The 24574-nt window shown below is 44.3% G+C and overlaps 1 protein-coding gene across 1 annotated transcript in view; it reads right to left on the bottom strand.

Moving 5' to 3' along the window:
• Positions 1-22762, bottom strand: part of LOC140480119 (interferon-induced protein 44-like) — a 29838-nt gene extending 7076 nt beyond the window's left edge. Inside the window, exons 1-6 of the mRNA XM_072574786.1 lie at positions 22641-22762; positions 16311-16800; positions 13213-13252; positions 6601-6796; positions 4031-4171; positions 3418-3580 (exon numbers count right to left, since the gene is read on the bottom strand). Of these exons, the coding sequence (XP_072430887.1) occupies positions 3418-3580; positions 4031-4171; positions 6601-6796; positions 13213-13252; positions 16311-16791 (1021 nt within the window). The 5' untranslated portion in view covers positions 16792-16800; positions 22641-22762. The remainder of the gene's footprint in view (positions 1-3417; positions 3581-4030; positions 4172-6600; positions 6797-13212; positions 13253-16310; positions 16801-22640) is intronic.
• Between the last annotated feature and the right edge of the window lie 1812 nt (positions 22763-24574).

Raw genomic sequence — 24574 nt, 5'->3', positions numbered from 1 at the left:
TTCTGAGGGTAAAGAGAGCAGTACACTGTCAATTTATTCTCCTTCAAACGGTAAAGCTGTGATATCAACTCTGAAGAAGGGTCACTCATGTCATAAAAAAACAGACCATTTGGTCATTTTGCTCATGATTGACCATCAAAACACCTACATGATGAAAGCAACTTCACTTAGATTCATAGAGATTTTCAGCATAGAAACAGACCCTTCGGTCCAAATCATCCATCACAGCCAGATATCCCAACCCAATACAGTCCCATCTGCCAGCACCAGGCCCATATCCCTCCAAACCCTTCCTATTCATATACCCATCCAGATGCCTTTTAAATGCTGGAATTGTACCAGTCTCCACCACTTCCTCTGGCAGCTCATTCCATAGGTGTACCACCCTCTGTGTGAAAAAGTTGCCCCTTAGGTTCCTTTCCCCTCTCACCCTAAATCTATGCCCTCCAGTTCTGGACTCCCTCACCCCAGGGAAAAGACTTTGTCGATTTATCCGATCCATGCCCCTCATGATTTTTTAAACTTCTATAAATTCTACCCTCAGCCTCCGACGCTCCAGGGAAAACAGCCCCAGCCTGTTCAGCTTCTCCCTGTAGCTCAGTTCCTCCAACCCTGGCATCATCCTTGTAAATCTTTTCTGAACCCTTTCAAGTTTCACAACACCCTTCCGATAGGAAGGAGACCAGAATTGGCCAAGAATATAAAGGAGGATAGTAAAAGCTTTTTTAGGTATGTCCAAGGCAAAAAAATGGTTAGGACAAAAATTGGGCCCTTGAAGACAGAAACAGGGGAATATATTACTGGGAACAAAGAAATGGCAGAGGAATTAAATGGGTACTTCAGATCTGTGTTCACTGGGGAAGACACAAGCAATCTCCCTGAGGTAACAGTGGCTGAAGGACCTGAGCTTAAGGGAATTTATATTTGCCAGGATTTGGTGTTGGAGAGACTGTTAGGTCTGAAGGTTGATAAGTCTCCGGGACCTGATGGCCTGCATCCCAGGGTACTGAAGGAGGTGGCTCGGGAAATCGTGGATGCGCTGGTGATTATTTTCCAGAGTTCAATAGAATCGGGGTCGGTTCCTGAGGATTGGAGGGTGGCTAATGTTGTGCCACTTTTTAAGAAGGGTGGGCGGGAGAAAGCAGGAAATTATAGACCAGTTAGTCTGACCTCAGTGGTGGGAAAGATGCTGGAGTCTATTATAAAGGATGAAATTACGGCACATCTGGATAATAGTAACAGAATAGGACAGAGTCAGCATGGATTTATGAAGGGGAAATCATGCTTGACTAACCTTCTTGAATTTTTTGAGGATGTAACTCGGAAGATGGACGAGGGAGATCCAGTGGATGTAGTGTACCTGGACTTTCAGAAAGCTTTTGATAAAGTCCCACACAAGAGGTTAGTGAGTAAAATTAGGGCGCACGGTATTGGGGGCAAAGTACTAGATTGGATAGAGAATTGGTTGGCTAATAGGAAACAAAGGGTAGTGATTAACGGCTCCATTTCGGAATGGCAGGCAGTGACCAGTGGGGTACCGCAGGGATCTGTGCTGGGACCGCAGCTTTTTACAATATATGTAAATGATATAGAAAATGGTATCAGCAATAACATTAGCAAATTTGCTGATGATACAAAGCTGGGTGGTAGGGTGAAATGTGATGAGGATGTTAGGAGATTACAGGGTGACCTGGACAAGTTAGGTGAGTGGGCAGATGCATGGCAGATGCAGTTTAATGTGGATAAATGTCTGGTTATCCACTTTGGTGGCAAGAACAGGAAGGCAGATTACTACCTCAATGGTATCAAATTAGGTAAAGGGGTTGTTCAGAGAGATCTGGGTGTTCTTGTCCACCAGTCAATGAAGACAAGCATGCAGGTACAGCAGGTCGTGAAGAAGGCTAATAGCATGCTGGCCTTCATAACAAGAGGAATTGAGTATAGAAGCAAAGAGGTGCTTCTGCAGCTGTACAGGGCCCTGGTGAGACCACACCTGGAATACTGTGTACAGTTCTGGTCTCCAAATTTGAGGAAAGACATTCTGGCTATTGAGGGAGTGCAGCTTAGGTTCACGAGGGCAATTCCTGGAATGGCAGGATTGCCTTACACTGAAAGACTGAAGTGACTGGGCTTGTATACCCTTGAGTTTAGAAGACTGAGAGGGGATCTGATTGAAACGTATAGGATTATGAAAGGATTGGACACTCTGGCAGGAGGAAACATATTTCCGCTGATGAGGGAGTGCCGAACCAGAGGACACACCTTAAAAATACGGGGTAGACCATTTAGGACAGAGATGAGGAGAAACTACTTCACCCAGAGAGTGGTGGCTGTGTGGAATGCTCTGCCCCAGAGGGCAGTGGAGGCCCAGTCTCTGGATTCATTTAAGAAAGAATTGGATAGAGCTCTTAAAGATAGTGGAGTCAAGGGTTATGGAGATAAGGCTGGAACAGGATACTGATTGGGAATGATCAGCCATGATCATATTGAATGGCGGTGCAGGCTCGAAGGGCTAAATGGCCTACTCCTGCATCTATTGTCTATTGTCTATTGTCTATTGTCAATGGTTGTGACACACCACAGGTCACAGGCCTCTGGTCTGAAAAACAACCATCCATCTGAAAACCTGAAAAATTGTCTTCCACCTTCAAGCTTAGCGACCCCTCCTCAGAACTGTTGTATCGGAGATTGGTTTAACTGGGTCTGTCTTCATTCGAGTTTCAGGAGGATGAGAAAGTATCGAATTGAGACATACAAAATTCTTAACAACCTAGACGCAGGGAGGACGATTCCCCTGAATGGGGAGTCTGGAACCAGAGGTCACAATCTCAGATGCAGGGTTGGCCATTTGGAACTGAGAAGAGGAAACACGTCTTCATTCAAAAGATGACGAAGCTGTGGAATTCTCCACCACAGAAGACTGAGGAGGTCAAAACATTGAATACCCTCAGCAAACTGATAAATTGTTAAATATTAAAAGCATGAAGAGGTATGTGGAGAAAGCAGGAACGTGGTGTTGAGACAGAGGATCAGCCAACCCCATAATGAATGACAGGGCAGACTCAAAGAGCTGAATGGCTGACAATAGCTAATAGTTTTGATGTTTCGATAAATACAGAACCTTGCATTAGATTATCAGAGAGCGTAAAGGCAGTGGGACTCGCACTGATTAAAGTCAACCCGCTCTGTTTGAAATCAAAATAACGCCTGGCAGTTAATAAATTTATCATCATTAATTGCTGCATTCTCCATGGGAATACCTCCACCAAAGTCCACTTGCCAACCAATCAGCATAGCATCTAACATAGAGTGTAAATGCTTGTTTTCCCCCATTGGTATTCTTGCGAACTGTCCTGATGAGTTCAAGACAAATTGACTTTTATTTCAGTGATACTCAGTACAGAATGCAACACTCACCCAATTCATCAATCTTTGATCGAATGGCACAAATTTTCGTTTTCATTTCAGTGGACAGCATAGGGGTTTTACTCACATCAATCACATATGCAACACAATGTATCTTCTCATTAATAGCTCTTGGCGATATGTCACCAGCTTTGAATGGTGAATTAACTGCAAACTGCAAGGAAAAGAACCTGACTTTAAAATGATACTTACATTTTTATTCATTTAGGCATCATTGGTGAGGCTGGGATTTAGAATCCATCCGAGGTGACCTCTAGATCATACTGATTATTGTGCAAGTTACAATCGTTCTGAAAGACTTAAACTTTGAGCTGAATTGTTGACAATGACACAAAGCCTTAGGGTGGAGAATCAGGCAGATTCAGGAACAGTCTCCTGATGGTGACACGTGTGCTTTTCCTACCTCTTGGCAGTAACAGGCAATAAGCCAATGAACAAATCAGATTAATTATAAAGATTTGGCAAGTATTGTTAAAGAAACAGCATCACTCTACATCACAAAGCAGCCATCTAACCATTTTAGATCAGATTGCTTACATATTTAATCACAAATACTGAGGGGGCGGGGGGTGGAAATAAAAAGAAACAAAGAAAACCAGGTTACCTTATACTTGTTCGGAATATATCCTTTGATGATACTGATAATATCATCACTGTGCAGCCCTGATACAGTGTCTTCTGCAAGTCCCATTGTATCACAAAGGATCAGAGGAGGACTGTCATTTCTGAAGGAGTATGTCGAATACTGCAATTAAATAAAAATACCAAAGCACAAAGTGAAATCACTTGCAAGGGTAAACGAACAAAAATAGCCCTGAAGGATCTGCCATCACAGAATGTGGGAATTGCTTGGACAAAAGTGACAAGATATTTCCAAGTTCCTTCTAGCATCATGACCATCGCCTGATAGAGCGATAGTGGAATTGTCAAATGACCATTGCTACAGCTGATCCAGACAAAAAAATAATCTGACAATGCTAGAGCAGCACAGTGGCAGAGTAGGACAGCACAGCTGCCTCACTGTGCCAGGGACCTGACTTCACCTGACGAAGGAGCGGTGCTCCAAACGCTTGAGATGTAAAAGTAAACCTATTGGACTATAACCTGATGTCACATGACTTCTGACCTTGTCCACCCCAGTCCAACACCAGCACCTCCATATCACAGTGTGGATATTGGATGCAGAGAGGTTAATTTGATGGAAGGTCAGAGCAAGACGCACAAGGCAGTGCATTCAGAAGACAGAAACCATTCGGAGTTGAGATGGAGTTTGAAACCACTGGATCGTCTCAATTGCTGCAAAGCACTTTTGAAACTGCACATCATTTTCAGTATTTCTTAAGGCAAAACATTCTATATACAACCTTTATAAAACTCTGAGTGGGTTACATTTCTGGGTCACCAGGTTTTCAGAACGATTTCAAGGTCTTTGAGAAGGTGCAGAGATTTATCAGCTTTGTTCCAAATTTTAGCTGTGAGGTTTTGGCTGAAAAGGTTGGGGTTGCACTGCTTCGAGTGAAGGAGGTTGAGTGGAGATTTGATCAAGGTGGACAATATTTAAGACAGCTTTAGATCAGTCAGATAAATACCTATTGTTCCATTAATTGATTGTGTGAGGAAGAAGGGAAAGAGATTTAAGATGGTGATTTGATTTAATTTATTGTCATGTGTACCTAAGCACAGTGAAAAGTCTTGTTTGCAAGCAGTACAGGCAGATCATAGTAAGCAAGGACATACAGATCATTGAGTGAAAAGAACTTGGGACAGAATAAGGCATTCAGGTTTGTCTTTGATGATGTTGGCAGCCTTTCTTTTTTTAATCATTTGTGGGACATGGGTGAAGCTGGCTGGCCAACATTAATAGCCCATCACTAGTTGCCCTTGAGAAGGTGGTAGTGAGCTACCTTCTTGAACCACTGCAGTCCACTTGCTGTGGGTTGGCCCACAATGCCAGTAGGGAGGAGATTCCAGCATTTGACCCAATAGTTGTGAAAGAATGGCAGTATATTTCCAAGTCACAATGGTGAGTGGCTTGGAGGAGAATTTTCAGGTGGTGGTGTTCCCAAGTACCTGCTGCCCTTGCCCTTCTAGATGGAAGTGGTCATGGGTTTGGAAGGTGCTGTCTTTGGTGAATCTTATAGATAGTATACACTGCTGCTACTGAGCATCGTTGGTAGACGGGTTGAATGTTTGGATATGTGGTGCCAATCCACTGGGTTGTCTTGGATGGTGTCGAGCTTCTTGAGCAATGTTGGAGCTGCATCCATCCAGGCAAGTGGGGACTATTACATCACATACCTGACTTGTGCCTTGTAGATGGTGGATAAACTTTGGGATGTCATGAAGTAAGTTACTCACCGCAGTATCCCTTGTCTCTGACCTGCGGCAACAAGATGGGTAAATAGAGTCCATTGATGCGAGGTTGGCTTCTGTGATGTTCTGGGCTGTGCACACAAACTTCTGTAGTTTCTTACAGTCCTGGGCAGAGCAGTTGCCGTACCAGGCTATAAGACACCTGGATAAAATGCTATTTGTGGTGCATTTGTAAAAGTTGGTGGGGGTCCTTATGGACATGCTGAATTTCCTGGACCTGAGGAAGAAGAGCCATTGTTGTGGCATCTTGACCATCACATCTACCAGAGTGGTCCATGACAGGTTTTGGACAATACATTCTGGGGGGGTGAGGAGATGTGACTAAAACCTTTTGACACAGTGATTAGCCTGAATTGTGCGGCAGGTGAGGCTGGAAATAGTAGAGGCAACCATTGGCTTTGAAAGGAAATTGATTAGGTGGGCATTTATGAGAAATGACCATTTAGTAATGTTGGCTACACTGACTCTACAATGCTCTAAATTCACTCAGTGGGTCAAGGAATTGAACTCTTGAGCAAGATCCATTCAGACCAAAAACAGACAGCCATGTTTATTCACCAGCCTGTACAATAGAGATGCTGTAATCACAAACCTACCGATGGGGAGGGTGAATCACCTGAATTATCAATGAATAGTGCGTGCAGACATTGCTGGATTGATACTTTCTATCAATGTTGATACAGGATTAATAGCATTTCAAAGGGTGTAAGAGACTAGAGAGCAATGCAAGAACCAAGGACAGAGGATGTGAAATACATTGGCAAGAAAAATATAAAGCCGTATCTGCACTTCTATACTTACCAGTGTGGTCGTACTTCTCGGTCCACTTCCAACCAGAGTCCGATTGGTGACATGACCACGCAAAACCGAATTGACAGAGTTGACGAAACTAGACTTGCCTCCTCCAACTGGCCCAATTAGTAAAACCCGTGCCTTTGAGACAGAGCTGGCATATGGTTGATACTCCATGATGAATTTCAGCAGTTCTTGCTTGCTCCTGTTAGCAAAAGAAGTGGAGTTCAGGATTTAATGGCTCAAACAACAGATCTCTCTGAGTATTGCTCATGGTGGGTTGGAAGATAATGATAGAGCATTATTATCGTGTGGCAGGTTTTAACCATTTTTACTCTGGGCCAAAGGTATAATGGCAAAGTCACTTTGAGGCCCAAATCTAATGCATATTCCACAAGTGAACGCCAGCTGCCAAACAGACTGATAATTGGTTCTGGGCGGTAGATGAATTGACCATGCTAAATTTCCCAGAGTGTTCAGGGACGTGTAGGTTAGGTGCATTAGTCAGGGGTAAATGTACAGTAAAAGAGTACGGGAATGCATCTGGGTGGGTCACTCTTCAGCGACTTGTTGGGCCAAATGGCCTGTTTCCACATTGTTAGGGATTATATGAACATCAGGCAACTCCTTTGTAACACCTGGTTGGGTTGACGGGACAGATAGGAAGTTAACTGTACAAGATGTGGAGTGACACCAGAAACATTTGAGATGATGGTTTAGCCACGATGTCACATCTAAATAGCTAGACTAGTATTCATTTCTCACAGGCAAGTTAAAAGGAAACCACATTCTTGTGGGTCTATAACCACATGTAGTCCAGATAGGGATGGCAGTTTGTTTCATCCATGGAGAGAGGCAAACCCATGTGACCAGAACATTAACCTGGGTGTCACTATCTACATCACTGCTATGTTGGCAAATGAAGGCCAAAAGCTCTAGGCGTATGTTTTTGGATGATTAGGACCCAAGTACCAATAGAGGTTTATAAAGTCATGAGGGGCACGGATAGGGTGAAAAGCCAAGGTTTTTCCCAAGGGTAGGGGAGCCCAAACCTAGAGGGCATAGGTATAAGGTGAGAGGGAAAGATTAAAAAGGCACCTAAGGGGCAATTCTTTCATGCAGAGGGTAGTGAGTGTATGGAATGAATTGCAAGAGGTAGTGGTGGAGGCTGGTACAATGACAACATTGAAAAGGGTAAATGAATAGGAAGGGTTTAATTAGATTAGATTACTTACAGTGTTGAATTAGGCCCTTTAGCCCAACAAGTCCACACCGACCCGCCGAAGCATAACCCACCCAGACCCGTTGTCCTACATTTACCCCTTCACCTAACACTATGGGCAATTTAGCATGGCCAATTCACCTAACTTGCACATTTTTGGATTGTGGGAGGAAACCGGAGCACCCGGAGGAAACCCACGCAGACACGGGGAGAATGTGCAAACTCCACACAGAGAGTCGCCTGAGGCGGGAATTGAACCCGGGTCTCTGGCACTGTGAGGCAGCAGTGCTAACCACTGTGCCACCATGCCGCCCACTAAGAGGGATTTGGGCCAAATACTGGCAAATGGGGCTAGATTTATTTAGGATATCGCGTCGGCATGGATGATTTGGACTCAAGGCTCTGTTTCCATAATTACTAATTGATGGCAGAAGATAGAGGTTGGTGATAGGCAGGCAAAATTGAGGACTGCAGATTAGAGTCGAGAGTGTGGTACTGAAAAAGCACAGCAGGTAGGGCAGCATCCATGGTGCAGGAAAATTGATGTTTCGGGCAAAAGTCCTTCATCAGGAAATGGTGATGGTGATAGACAGCTGTTTTTTGGATTGGAGACCTGTGACCAGCGGTGTGCCACAAGGATTGGTTCTGGACCCACTCTTGTTTGTAGTTTATAAAAATAAATCAGATGCGAATAAAGGACGCGTTGATAGTAAGTTGATGAATGACACGAAAATTGGTGATATAGTGGACTCTGAAGAAGGTTGTCTAAATTTACCATGAGATATTAATCAATTGGGCCAATAGGCTGAAAAGTGGCAAATGGAGTTTAATTTTGATAAATGTGAGGTGTTGTATTTTGGTAAAACAAACAAGGACTGGACTTGCATAGTTAATGGTAGGACTCTGGGGAATGTTGTTGAACAGGGGTCCTAGGGCTACAGGTATATTGTTCCCTGAAAGTGGAGTCACAGGTAGACACGGTGATGAAGAAATGTGTTTGGCACTCTTGCTTTCAGTGTCAGATCATTGAGTGTAGAAGTTGGAATGTCATGATATGGTTGTACTGGACATTGCTGAGGCCACTTTTGGAATACTGCATACAATTTTGGTCACCCTGATATTGGAAGGATGTTGTTAATCTAGAAAGGGTTCCAATCTGCAGCAAACTTCTCAATGTTGAATGGAATCTACATGGAAATATTTCATGCTACATGCATTACTTGAACCTGGAAATATTGGAAGGGGGTGCACTCTGGGTTAGATTGAACTCTGAATGTCCTCGACTTCATTTGCTTTGTTGAGGAATTGGTGAAAGTTGAATCTACAGCCTGGCCTCACAGATTAAGGTGGTGGTAAGGTGGTGTTCACTGATATTGTGGAATTGTACCTTCACAAGAGGAAGGGAGGAAGCAACAAAGGTAACCTGAACAATAATTCACTTCAACCTGAACATCTATTATACTTGAATACAAGTAAAATACTGCAGATGCTGGAAATCTGAAACAAACAGAACATATTTAAGAAACCCTGCAGATTTGAAAGTGTGGCGCTTGTAATGAGGTCAGTCAGATGGACCTCATAGATATGATGAGCAGGAATGTCAGATGTTCTGTTCACTCTGAGAGCAACCTCTGAGGAAGCCAGACCAGTGTCAAATACAATGCACATGTAAATAAAGAGTGACTTGGTGATGGGATACTGGCCTCCGTGAAGTTAATTCATGGCAGCGAAAGAAGAAAAATATGTTCCTGAATAAATTTGCTCATAACAGTCATATTTGAGTTGGGGTAAGCATTTCTGGCATCATGCTGTTATTTGGGAAGCTTGACTCATTTGATCCTGCCATTGAAGACTGGGCCCAATATGTGAAAACGATGTTATTTTGGGGGCAAATGACATTGGGGCAGATGAAAAGCAATGACTAATTCTCCTGACAGCTTGTAGACCCGCAACCTTTTAAGTTATTAGAAGCCTAACTTATTCCGAGGCACCAGATATGAAGACCTTTCAAGAATTAACAGATTTGGCTAATGAATATTAAAACCCCAAGCCTCTAATTCTGAGATGCTATTGATTTTATTCAGCAATTCGATAACCAAGAGAATCCATATGGGATGTTTGATGAGTTCAAGATGACTGGCAGGGGCATGTGACTTTGGTCTAACCTTAATGAGATGCTGAGAGACTGTTTGGTATCTGGGATTAATGATGTAACAATGTGAAAGTGCCTATGAACATAAGCCCAACTGGACTTTAAACAGGCACTACAACTGGCTTTATCATTGGAGAATGTGGTAAATGGTGTAAGTACCCAATGCCTCACAAAGAGGATTTCTATACAAAGCTTGGGGAGTGGGTGGGTGGGTGGCTATCCTTCACAAAGGTGGACATGAGCCATGTGTACCTGCAATTGCGATTAGATGATGATTTTCTGAAGTAAATTACAATTAGTACCGGTAGGGTTTGTACCAATCTATGAAACTGCCACCTGGGGTATCGTCAGCCCCTGCTGCTTTTCAGTGGATGATAGAGAACATTTCACAATGTCTACCCCAGGTCACCATTTATCAGGATGATGTGCTAATAACAGAGAACATGGACATAGTCTTTTGGAAGTATGCCTTAGAATGGAAAATGTGTGTACCAGGCAGCCCAATGGACTTGTTGGGCTACGGGGTCAACAAGACTGAGTTGCATCCATTAGAAGATAAAGAGAAGGCAATAAAAGGGTGTCTTGGCTCCCACAGCTGTATCAGAGATTAGATCTTTCCTTGGAATGGTAATTTATTGTGGAAAATTCATCCCTAACCTCACCTCCACCCTGGCACCCTTACATTTGCTAATGAGAAAGGGTCAGCATTGGAAATGATCTTGGAGCAAAGGCATAGCCTTCAGGAAAGTGAAGAAGCAATATCATCATGAAAAGTGTTGACGCACTGTGCTCCCAAGCGAGATGTGGTGCTGACATGCGATGCCTCCCCATACGGTATTGGGGTAGTGTTGGCTCACAGTTGGCACAATAGAGAGGAGCACTTCTCAGAATTGCTTCCTGGACTTGGCCGATGCAGAGAGCAAATACGCACAGATAGTGAAGGAAGGTTTGGCGGCCATCTTTGGTGTGAGAAAAGTTCCAACAATACCTATTAGATTAGATTCTCTACAGTGTGGAAACAGGCACTTCAACCCAACAAGTCCATACCGCCCACCCAAACCCATTCCCCAACCCTATATTTACCCCTGACTAACACACCTAACACTGGGGCCAATTTAGCATTGCCAATTCACCTGACCTGCACATCTTTGGACTATGGGAGGAAACTGGAGCACCCGGAGGGAACCCATGCAGACACGGGGAGAATGTGCAAACTCCACACACACAGGTGGGAATCGACCCAGGACCCTGGTGCTGTGAGGCAGCAGTGCTAACCACTGAGCCACTATGCCACCCATTGGCGTATATCTGTAATAGTGACAGACCACAAACCCTACGGCGACAGCTACTCAAAGAGGATAAGGCTGTGCTGCCTAAAGCATCATGGTAAATCCAGCAATGGATTACAATTACAAGTTGGAACACCGTCCGGGAGGCCAAGTAGCAAATGGGGATGCCTTGAGCCACCTCCAGCTGGCAGGTACACCACCAATGGTGCCTCCCCTGGAAGAGGCAGCTCTGAGTTTAAACTTTCTGGACACCCTTCTGCTCACTGCTGACAAAATCAGACTGTGGACGCAAAAGGATCTGGTCCTGGCAAAACTGAAACAGTCAGTGATGATGTGGGAAACAACACGGCAATCACAACCAGAAACAAAACCTTTCTGGACCTGGCGAGACCAGGTCACCGTAGAGGATGGCATTTTATTTTGGGGGAGCAAGAGTGATTGTCCCGAGCAAAGGTACTGGCTGACCTCCACCAGGGTCATCCAGAGACATCCAAAATGAAGATGCTGGTGAGAGGTATGTCTAGTGGCCAGGATTGGATGCCACCATGGCTGTGTTGGTGGGGCAATGCCTGGAGTGCCAACAAGGACAGAAATTACTGCCAGCAGCTCCCCCACATTGGTGGGAATGGCCGGGTAAACCCTGGACTCGGTTACATGGCAACTATGTCGGTCCTTTCATGGGCTCAATGTGTGGACACCCACTCAAAGTGGTCAGATATGCGTAAAGTTCATTCATCAAACACAAAACAGTAATAGAAAAGCTGCAAATATATTCTGCAATACATGAGCTCTCGGAACTGTTAGTCACATTCAACAGGCCATCATTTATCCACAGGGAATTTAAATATCAAATTACCCATCATGCAACTCCAGTGATCATTCCAGCGGAGTTGCTAAGGAAGGGAGGGGAATGCTCCATACCAGGTTAAATCCTGGACCTGGGGGCTGGGGGAGTGAGGGTGAAACGGCATCAGGAATACAAATACCAGATACACGACTCCTCTAAGCGAGAGAGAGAAAGTTTACTCCAGGGAACAAAGTTTGGTGCCAAACCACATGAATGGCCCCGGATGGGTAAGAGACATCGTCGATGCGAGGTCAGGTCCTGTGACACACAAAGTTCAGGGAGGTGAGGCGGTCCTGAAGAAGCACGTGGACATCATGGAAGCTGCAAACTTGCAAACAGGGCAGGAGCAAAACATACCCAGCCCCTCAGAACAGCCAGAATGGCTGTCAGAACCCTGTGGGTTACCCCTCTATCTGGAATCAAAGAAAACTTGGAATCTGAGATAGACACAGACGATATCACAACCTTGATGCCCTTGCTGCCTAAAGGTGAGGATGAATTTCTCCTGAGATGCTCTGGGTGTAAGACACTGACTATGATCCAGACCACACTATCCATATCCAAGGCTGACTCAGAAGAACTAGACTGGGTGCAAAGATGCCCCAAGGAGAGTCTATAAAGAAAAGAACAGGCCTATGCTCCCAGATTTCCAGCGGGAGGGATATAACAAGGTCAGACAGATGAACATCATGGATATAAGTTCCTTGATTGGACCATGTTAACAGTCCCAATCAGGGAGCCCTGGCTGACAGATATAAACAGGAGTGTCAGAGTTTCTGTTCACTCTGAGAGCTGGTTCTCAGGGAGCTGGATAAGTGTCAAATACTACACCAGTGTAAGTAAAGAGTGACTTGGTGACGGGACAGTGGCCTCTGTGAAGTTATATCAGAAGAATCTGTTCAGAGGAACCAAAGTTAATGTTTCAAGTCCAGTATCTCACTTCTTCATTAATGAACATTCTGAGAATCAGCACAGAAACAGAAGCAAAGAATACTAATATTTAAAGTTTCAAAATAGTTTTTGAAGGGTTACATTTAACTTATTTCATTTTTAATTTCAATTTTATGTTTGCACCTGTTGATGGAAAAGAAATGTCCAATAAATAACTTACTCTTTTGTCCAGTTTATGTTCCTCCAGGGAGCTTTTATCTCTGGAAAGCACAGAAATAAAAAAAAAGATAACAACAAACAACAACTAAATTGGAGACACCAGCAGCAGAGGATACAAAAGAGAGTAGAGTTTGAGAAAGTGCACCAGGAAAAGTTTACTGAACAGGAGCAGGGGTAAGCCATTTGGCCTTCGAATCTGCTCTATCATTCAAGCTAAATGGCCCCATTGTGTCTAGGGATGTGCTAAGTGTATTAGCCTAGGTAAACGGGGGCGTTATGGGAGGGTGGGTCTGGGTAGGATGCTCTTCAAAGGGTCTGTCCACTCCCAATGGGCCAAATGATCTCTTTCTGTAAAATAGGGATTCTATGATTCTAAGATTCAAAATGACCATGGTTGATCATCCTATTCAGTATCATGTTCCTGCTTTCTACCCTGATCTCTGGATGACTTTAAGACCTTGAGAAAAAACGTTCTTAAATATTTTCAATGATGTAGACTCCACCACCTTCTGTGGTAGAGAATCTCACAGTAACCAATTCAACAGAAGAGAAATTAATAACTAACATCAGAGAGAGGTCTTGATCAACTGAGAGCACAGAAAAACAGAGAGAAGATCCGGTAAGTATTGTGGTGAGATTTAAGTTAATCTAATGTAGTGAACAAGTCATATGTTCCAAGAGTGTGGAACCTGGTCCGATATCTTATAGTCCCATGGTATTTCTTTACCACAGAGTGCCGTCAAGATTGGGTTCTTCAGTATATTCAAGGCTGAGGTAGACAGATTTTTCATCAGTAAGGGAAGCAAGGGTTATGGGGAAAAGGCGACGGAGTTCAGTTCATGAAAGCCAGATTGGCCACGATCTCAGTGAACGGCAGAACAGACTCATTGGACCAAATGACCTACTCTGCTCCTGTGCTTTCTGGGAATTATGAAAGAAAGCATTACATGAAGTGACATAATGAAACATTTGGCAATTTGATCAAGAGGAAGATTTTAGGGAAGATCTTCAAGGAGGAAAGCAAAGTGGAAAAATGTAGGGAAGAAATGCCAGGGTTTAGGGCTCAGATGGGTGTGTGTAGGGCTACCAAGGATGGAGAAAGTGAGGACTGCAGATGCTGAATACCAGAGCTTAAACATGTGTTGCTGAAAAAGCACAGCTGATCAGGCAGCATCAAAGGAGCAGGAGAATCGACATTTCGGGCATAAGCCCTTCTTCAGGAATGAGGAGGGTGTGCCAAGCAGGCTAAGATAAAAAGTAGGGAGGAGGGACTTGGGGGAGGGGAGTTGGGAATGTGATGGGTGGAAGGAGGTTAAGGTGAGGGTGATAGGCCAGAGAGGGGGTGGGGGGCAGAGAGGTCGGGAAGAGGTCACCAAGGATGGAGCAATGAGGGTAGTGCATAAAGACTAAGGCATCTAGTATCAGCAATCATCAAGACCAGGCACCTTTACAGCAGGTGTCAGGTGACTTCCAAGCTCATGACATGTTACCGTATTCATGGAATCTGTGCCATAACGGACACACAGCACTCCCAGTGATTTACCAAGGTCCATGGACATTCCTGATGAAGACCTTAGGCCCAAAACTTTGATTCTCCTGCTCCTCAGATGCTGCCTGACTGGCTGTGCTTTTCCAGCACTACATTTTTTGAGTCTGATCTCCAGCATGGACAGTTATCAAATCCTGTCCATGGACTAAGGGCCAAAATACCACCTCAGAAGCCATTGGTACTAGAGAGTGTCCAGACTGGCTAAAAACTGGACTGTCCACTGCAAAGCCAGGTGTCTCAATGCCTGGAAAGAGATCAGAATTAGCTGAACCTAAATTTCTCAGAAGATTATATGGCTGGAGGAGATTATAGAGACAGGAAGGAACTCGGTGATGGAGGGATTTCAAATCAAGGTGGAGAATGTTGAAATGCAGATCTTGTTTGAACAGCAGTCACATGTAGACCGTGTGCATGGAGGTGACAAGGGAACATGATTTAAGACATGGACAGAGAGTTGGACGATCTCAAGCTTACAGAGGATGGTGTGGAAGACCCACACGAGAATCCACCGGAATAGCTGAATCTGGAAGTAACAGAGGCACAAACAAAGATCTCGGCAGCAGATGAGCTGAGGCAGGGTGAAAGTGCAGTGCTGTTAAAGTGGTTGGCAGTACAGACAGCTTCAGCAACAATGAACTCCCCACCTCCATCGTGATGGGTGCTGGGTCGGAAAAGTTTCTCATGGACCTTTCCAGCCAGAACCTGATTGCCGAGGTAAGATTATGCACCTTCCCTGCCACTTCTACGGAACGGAGATTTTGTAATTAATTCACGGAATGAGAGTGGCTCTGGCTAGGCCAGTCTTTATTGCCCAGAGAGCAGTTAAGAGTCAACCACATCGCTGTGGCTCTGGAGTCACATGTAGACCAGACCAGGTAAGGATGGCAGATTCCTTCCCGAAAAGACTTCTCTTTTAAACATCCCACCACCCCCGCACCTTGAACCTGAGTTCCCCAGTAATTGACCCCTCCTCTCTGGGAAAAAGCCTCATACTTTCCACTCTCTCCCATACCCTTCATAATCTTACAAACGTCTATCAGATCGCCCCTCGACCTCCTGTGTTTCATGAAAACAAACCAGGTCCATCCCACCTTAAAGTATAAGCAGAAATTAAACAGTGAATGATATAATCACTCGACTATTAATTCAGAGACCTGGCTAATGTTCTGGGGACCTGGGTCTGAATCCTACAATGACCCCAATGGTGTGACTTGAATAAATCTGGAATTAAAAGTCTAGTGATGATCATGAATTGATGGTCAAGGGAAAAGACCCATCGGGTTCATGAATGTCCTTAAAGGAAGGAAAATGTTGGTGCATTCCCTGGTCTACATCTGACTCCAAACCCACAAGGTGTTGACTCTGAAACTGATCTCTGAGTAATCCTGGATGGACAATAAATGCAGACTAAGCCAGAGATGCCCACGTTCTGTGATTAGATGTTTAAAAAAAGACAGTGTTAAATCTGACAGACTGGCTTCATCTGAGAATTGTATAGAAGCTCCTGATTATTCAACCATTCCCAGGTGGTTAAATTAAAATGTCCTTACCTTCCACCCGGTAAACTTCAAGTTCAACAAGGTCTTCATCTTGGCCAAATAGGGCACTATTTGTAACACTGTAGGAGCCATCAGATCTCAACTCAACTTTTTCAGCATCTACCTGAAATAAAAGACTGTTTCCGAAATTTGGACCGTTTCTGTAATCACAAAATACCACAGCGTCTTGTCTCACAGGAAACTTTAACGGTTTTCTTCCCGGTACATTCGTGTTCAGTCGGAAAAGGAAAGCTTTATTATCCACTGCAGGCCCGCCAGCAAAATCTTCTGTTCTGTAGCCTCCAAAAATAAAACCCGACTTGTTGTACCCGACAGTTATTGTTGGTCCTTGTTTCCCACATTTGTCGTGGAGACAATCAGCGCGGAAACCGTGAACACTCGCTTTGTAAAGTAAATGGAAGTTCACTTTCCCGAAAAGTTCACACAATTGTTTCTGATCCGCTGTCGTGAGCCGGGGTATGACATCACGCATTGTTGAAACCTGGAAAACATTTGATCAAAATAAAATTAACATCAAACTGGCCTGATTCTAACTTGTCATCCTCCTCAAAGCAAAGCTGAATGATAACAGGTTATAACAGCAGAGGGGGAGGGGGCAAGATCTGATAGAAATCTGTGCAATTCTACCAGGACCAGACAGGATCAATGTAGGAAGGATCTTCCCAATAACCGGGAAGTCCAGAACCAAGGGATCACAGTCTAAGGATATGGGGTGGGGCGGGGCGGGAGGGTGGCCTTTAGGGCTGAGATGAGGAGACGTGTCTTCACCCAGAGAGCAGTGATGCTGTGGAATTCACGATCACAGAAAGTGGTTGACGCCAAAACATTGAATGTTTTCAAGAATGAGTTAGATATAGTTCGACTGGCTAAAGGTGTCAGTGGATATGCACAGAAAGCCAGAACAAGGTACTGATCAACCTCAATTACCCCAACAAGACGGGCAGAGAGTACGTTGTTTGGATAAGTGATTGTTCAGACAATGGATAACGTTTTTACGGGACCTTGAGATATTCGGATAATCCGAAATTCAGATATTTGACGTTCGGATAACCGAGGTGTTTCACTGAACTGCTGCAGTCCATGTCCTGGGTGTCCTTGTGCATGAATCACTGAGGGCTGGTTTGCAGGAAAAAAAAGGTAATTAAGAAAGCAAATGGAATTTTGCCCGTCATTGCTAAACAGATTGAGTTTAAAAGCAGTGAGGTTATGTTGCAGCTGTACAAGGTGCTGGTGAGGCCACACCTGGAGTAATCCATGCAGTTTTGGTCTCCTTACTTGAGGAAGCCTGTCCTGGCACTGAGGGGTTCACTCGGTTGATTCAGGAGTTGAGGGGGTTGGCTTAAGAGGAGAGACTGAGTAGACTGGGATTATATTCAGTGGAATTTAGAAGAATGAGGGGGCATCTTATAGAAACATTAAATTATGAAGGGAATGGATAGGATAGAAATAGAGAGGATGTTTCCACTGGCGGGTGGAACTAGGACAAGAGGACATAGCCTCAAAATTAGGGGGAGCAGATTTCGGACTGAATTGAGAAGGAGCTTCTTCACCCTGAGGATTGTGAATCTATGGAATTCCCTGCCCAATGAAGTAGTTGACGTAACTTCAGAAAACATTTTTAAAGCTCTGATAGATATTTTTTGAACAACAAAGGAATTAAGGGCTATGGTGAGATGGTGGGGAAGAGGAGCTGACAATAAGATCCGTCATGATCTTATTGAATGGGAGAGCAGGCTCAAAGGGCCAAATGGCCTGGTCCTGCTCCTAGTTCTTATGAGCTGTAGGTAGACCCACAATGTTGTTCAGAAAGGCATTCCAGGGTTTGCCCAACATAGAGTCAAAGAGTTGTATACCATGGAAACAGACCTTTTGGTCCAACTTGGTCCATGCCAACCAGACATCCTAAATTAATCTGGCAAAAAATCACACATCACAAGGTTGTGGAAACCATCTGATGAAGGAGCTGCGCTCTGAAAGCTAGCATTTCCAAAAAAGCCTGTTGGACTATAATCTGGTATGGTGTGATTTTTAACTTTGTACACCCCAGTCCCACACCAGCTTCTCCACATCATAAATTAATCTAGTCTCATTTGCCAGCATTTGGCACAAATTCCTCAAAATCCTTCCTATTCACATACCCATCCAGATGCTTAATGTTATAGTTGTACCTAGATACAGTGCAAAGTTCTGTTTTGCGTGCAGACAAAACAGACAGGTCACACCACACATAATGCATTAGAATAATAGACCAGAGCGAAGAATATAATATTATGGCTGCAGAGAAGGTGCACAAAGACTGAGGTCAACATTAAATTTAAAAGTTGAGCACTCCATTCGGAAATCTAATAACTGAGGGGAAGAAGCGGTTATTGAAGCTGTTGGTATCTGTGTTTAAACTTTTGTATCTTCTGCCCAATGGAAGAGGTTGGAAGAGATTATAATCGGGGTGGGAGGGGTCTTTGATGATGTTAGCTGTCTTTCTGAGGCAGTGAGAAGTGTAGATGGAGTATAGTATCTATGGTGTTCCCAGTGTCCTCAAGTCATTCTCTACTTTTATTAATGATAAACCCTCCCCTCTCCCTTACCCTTCCATCCCATGGGTTGCTTTAATAATCTCTGCCTCCTGAATTTCTCATCCTTTTGAACGATTGCTCACATCCAGCTCTACAATCACCAGCCTGACTTAAAGACATCAATGAGTCCTTACTATCACAAAACTAATATCCTCGGGTTCCATACCTATCGTAACTTTGCTGGCAGGTTCATACAGAGAAATCCACTGGTTTAAGGAGGTGTCCCATGAACACCTAAAGGCACATGACCCTGCCTGCATTCCCCACACACCCCAGGAACAAAGATCTTTTCAAAATCATCCCCAAACCTTTATCAACCATGTTCAGGCATCACCAGCAATAGACACACTCGTGTCAGCAATGAGGCAATGTTCTTGCAAAATCAAAATGTGGGGAGTTCCATTTGAATATAATGATGAATTTTCCAATGGAAAACCTCCCCAGCCTCCCGAATGGCTGACAGATACAGGAACTGGTACATAACGGACAAAATTCACGGCAATTCAATTTCTGCCTAATTTAGATTCCCAGTGCATACAAAAGCTAAAAAAGATTTGCATTCATTTTGTGCGTTTCCAGTCCAACAATTTGATTGATTGATTGATTGGATTTCTTGTCACGTGTACCTAACTCCAGTGAAAAGCTTTGTTTGCAAGCAGTACAGGCAAATCATAATAAGCAAGGACATACAGATCATAGGGTGAAGAATACTTGGCCAGAGTGAGGCATACAGGTTACAGTGCCCAGGACATGTATGAGGCAAGACCTACATGAACAAGTTCAACATTGTTTCGAGTTAGAGAGGTTCATTCAGCAGTCTAATAACAGCGGGAAGAAGCTGTTCTTCAACCTGTTGGTCTGTGTTTTCAGGTTTCTGTATCTTCTGCCTCTTGGGAGAGGTTGTAGGAGAACATTACCAGGGTGGGAGGGGTTTTGTTGATATTGGCAGCCATTCAGTGGCAATGAGAAATGCTCATGGATGGGAGGTTGGCTTGTGTGATGGTCTGGGCTATGCACGCAACCTTCTGTAGTTTCTTAAGGTTCTGGGCAGAGCAGTTGCTATTCCAGGCCATTATGCACCCAGACAGTACACATTCAATGGTGCATCTGTCGAAGTTGGTAAGGGTCCTTGTGGACAGGCCATATTTCCCAAGTCACCTGAGGAAGAAGAGGTGCTGTTGTGCCTTCTTAACCTTATAGAGATTTATAAAATCATAACAGACATAGATACGGTTCATAGCAAAGCTTTTTCTTCCTCAGGTGGGGGAGTCCAAAGCTAGAGGGCATAGGTTTAAGATGAGAGGGGAAAGATTTAAAAAGGGCCAATGGGGCAATATGTGCTCGCAGAGGGTGATACGTGTATGGAATGAGTGCCAGAGGAAGTGATGGAGGCTGGTACTGTTGCAACATTTGAAAGGCATCTGGATGGGTATATGAATAGGAAGGGTTTGGAGGGATACGGGCAAAATGCTGATAAATGGGGCTAGATTAATTTAGGATATCTGGTCGGCATGGACAAGTTGGATTGAAGGGTTGGTTTTCTTTCCGTACATCTCTTTGATCTGATTCCATACACGCACCGCCCTCTGTGTGAAAATATTGCCCCTTAGGTCCCTTAGAAATCTTTCCCCTCTCACCTTAAGCTTCTGCCCTCAAGTTCTGGACTCCCCTACCCTGGGAAAAACATCTTTGCTATTCACCTTATCCATGCCCCTCATGATTTTATAAACTTCTTTAAGGTCACCTCTCGGCCTCCGATGCTCCAACGAAAATAGCCCCAGCCTGTCCAGCCCCTCCCTAGACGTCAAACCGTCCAACCCTTGCAACATGCTTGTAAATCTTTTCTGAATCCTTTCAAGTTTAATAATATCATTCCTGTAGCAGGGAGATCAGAATTGAATGCAGTATTCCAAAAATGGCCTAACCAAGTACCTCTACAGCCACAACATGACATCCCAACTCCTTTACTGTACTCAGGACAACGTCAATAATGCATGCACCATCAAGTCTCCTTACCTTCCCAATCTTGGGGATACATTTCAGTAGGAGATGAGCTAATCAACATTACCAGTTCTTCCACATTAGTACCTACAGCACATGGACACTAGCAATTCAAGAAGGCCACCACTATCTTCTCAAAGGCAACAGGATCAGGCAATAGAGACTGGCTCAGCCACAGCCAGATCCTACCAATGAATATGATGAAATGTTAAAAATCACACAGCGCCAGGTTATTGACCAATAGGTTTATTTGGAAATACAAACTTTCGGAGCGCTGCTCCTTCGCCAGGTGGCTAGTGGGGCAGGATCACAGGACACAGAATTTATAGTAAAAGATCAAACTGTCATACAACTGATGCGACATGTTGAACAAGCCTAGATTGCTGTTCAGACCTTTTACTATAAATTCTGGTGTTATGTGATTTTTCATATTGTCCTCCCCAGTCCATGGCTGGCATTTCCATATCACAGAGACAGGATTCTGGGAATCCAAGATGGAAGAATTTCTAGCTGTCACAGGCTGTTCCTTTTTTGAGGTATTTTAGGTGATGGAGGTGATTTCCTCAAATTCCAGGAGCAGCAATTACTGTCTTATATGCTGTTGCATTGCTTTGGAAGGGGACTAATATACTGGCAGGGAGATTTGCTAGAGCTGCTCGGGAGGATTTAAACTAATAAGGTGAGGGGGGAGGTGGGACCCGGGGGGGTGGGACCCAGGGGGGTGGGACCCAGGGAGAGAGTGAGGAAACATCAATTCCCCTGCTCCTTGGATGCTGCGTGACCGGCTGTGCTTTTTCAGCAACACACTCTTGACTGATCTCCAACATCTGCAGTCCTCACTTTCTCCTTTGATGCGTTTCCTACGTTACAATGGTGACTACACTTCAAACAGTATCTTACTGACTGTAATCTGAGTCTACCTACCCTGAGATTGAAAGATGTGATATCTGAGAGCAAGATTATTCTTTTACTTAGTTCATCAAATTCACTTCTATTTCAACTGCAGAGCAATGCTTGAGCCCATTAGATTCTTCATCAGTAGCAAGACCAGTGCCACCAGACTTCGGTGGAATAACTTAATTGTTTCTTTCATATATTTTGCTGCCTTGTGGAGTCATAGGGTTCTGCAGCATGGAAAAAGGCCCTTCAGCCCATCGTATACAAGGATGTTGCCAAAGTTGGAGGATTTGAGCTATAGGGAGAGGCTGGGGCTGTTTTCCCTGGAGCATCGGAGCTGAGGGGTGACCTCATAGAGATTTATAGAGGGTCATGGATAGGACAAATAGACAAAGTCTCTTCCCTGGGGTGGGGGACTGAGCTAGAGGGCATAGGTTTAGTGAGAGAGGGGAAAGATATAAAAGAGACCTAAGGGGCAGCTTTTTCATGCAAAGGGTGATGTGTGTGTGGAATGAGCTGCCAGAGGAAGTGGTGGAGGCTGGTACAATTGCAACATTTAAAAGGTGTCTGGATGGATGTCTGAATAGGAAGGGTTTGGAGGGATATGTGCCAAGTGCTGGCAAATGGGACAAGATTGGGTTAGGATATCTGGTCAGCATGAATGAATTGGACCGAAGGGTCTGTATCCACGCTGGATATCTCTATAACTCTATGGTCTGAATGAAATGGACCAAGACTGCTCTGTCACATTAAGCCATCAGCCATTCCCCCAAATCACCTGAGATTTTCACTTAACATCTCCAGTGAAGCCTCATGAAATCTCATACAAAGATTATACCCGAATACTCACCCCTGAAAGTGTCCTGCTGGCTATGTCTAAAAGATTCAATTTGTACTCCACGCAGTTCTTAAAACAGGAACCACAGACTGTTCTCACCAAGAGATGTGACGTGGTCTCTCCCAAAATAATTCAAATGTCAAACAAAAGCACCACCAGTGTGAAGCAAACTCGACCACAGACATACAGCAATGTACTGGAGAGATTTGTTTTCAACAATGATGTAATGCCTTAACCACACCTTGGAAACTGAACTCACAGCAAAGATTCAACTTTAGTTTCAGTTTCCATTCCGATAAAGTCAAACAGGAAAATGAAACTTAGTGTGGGCATTTCAGCAGCAGGCCCTTTCATGTTCTGGAAGACAATCCCCGGAAAATAAACACACACACAGACACACACACACACAGAGACACACAGACACACACACACACACAGAAACACACACACAGACACACACACACACATACACACAAACAAACACATGCCTGCACACAGACACACATACACGCATACACAGACACACACGCATGCACAGACACACACACACATGCGCACACAGAGCCACACAGACACAGAGCCACACAGACACTCACATACAGGCACACACACATACAGGCACACACACATACAGACACACATACACAGACACACACACAGACACACACACAGACACACACACCCACACACATGCACACACAGACACACATGCACATAAAACCTATAAATATTCACACATACATACACAATCCCTGTAAATATTCTTACACACACACACAAACCTGTAAATATCACACAAACCCTGGAAAAAATTCTCATACACATTCACACACACACCTTGTAAATATTCACGCGTACACACGCAAACACAAACCCTGTGAATTTCACACAAACCCTGTAAATTATCATACACGCACACACACACAAGCCTTGTAACTTACATGCACAAACCATCCAATATTTACACATAGACTAGCCCTATAAATATAAACATACATAACCCTGAATATATTCACACACTGCCTGTATAAATATTAATACACACCACCCCACTGTAAAGGTTCACACATGGCACACATGCCAACCCATAAATATTCCAACATGCCACCTCTCCATTAAATATTGAACTGGAAGCATCATTGTGCTCTCACCCATTGTCCCAGCCTCACAATGTATGGCCCTGCACCTACTTCCCATGACATTTTAGGATAAGGAGGGCAGTTTCCTTCCCTGAAGGACATTAGTAAACCAAATGGGTTTTTCCTGACAATTGGTTCATGGCCATCATTAGATTATTAATTCCAGAATTTTGTTTTATTGAGTTCAAATTCTATCATTTGCCATAGCAAATGGTCCCCAGAATATGACCTGGGTCTTTGGATTAACAATCCAGTGATGGTACCACTTGCCTCCCTGAGCAGCTATGGACCAAAAAGGCAAGCTAAAAGATAAACCCTCCTTGATATTCAATGAGCTGACCCCCAAGGACTGACTTTGGCTGACCCCCTCATCGGCCCTGACTGATGGGTGACAGTGGGTCCTCTGACTGAACTCAATACTCTTCTCCGGCTTACCTTTGGCCACTTGGTAGACTGCTTGAGTCGAACTGCTGGACTGACTGTTGTCCATTCTCTGGACTGTAATGATACAGAGACCCCCCCCCCCCCCACCCCAGCCCCCCACACCCACACCTCCCCTTGACTCTGACCACCCTCAAGCGAATGATTGACTATGCCCCAGCCCCTGAATGTTGGAAGCTTACTGTGCCAGGTCCCCTGACTAAAGGTTGCCTCACTCACCTTTTGCCTGACTGAGGCACTACTCCCCTTGGTCACTGGACCATGTCCATTTGGTTGGATGCATGCAGAGTGCTTGCATGTCAGCTGCTGCACATAGGAACAGTGTGTGAGTGTGTGACATGGCACAGTGCCAGGCACAATGTGTGA

The sequence above is a fragment of the Chiloscyllium punctatum genome, chromosome 7, assembly GCF_047496795.1.
Source record: "Chiloscyllium punctatum isolate Juve2018m chromosome 7, sChiPun1.3, whole genome shotgun sequence".
In the NCBI taxonomy this organism is placed as follows: Eukaryota; Metazoa; Chordata; class Chondrichthyes; order Orectolobiformes; family Hemiscylliidae; genus Chiloscyllium; species Chiloscyllium punctatum.
This window is presented reverse-complemented; position numbering and strand designations above follow the sequence as displayed.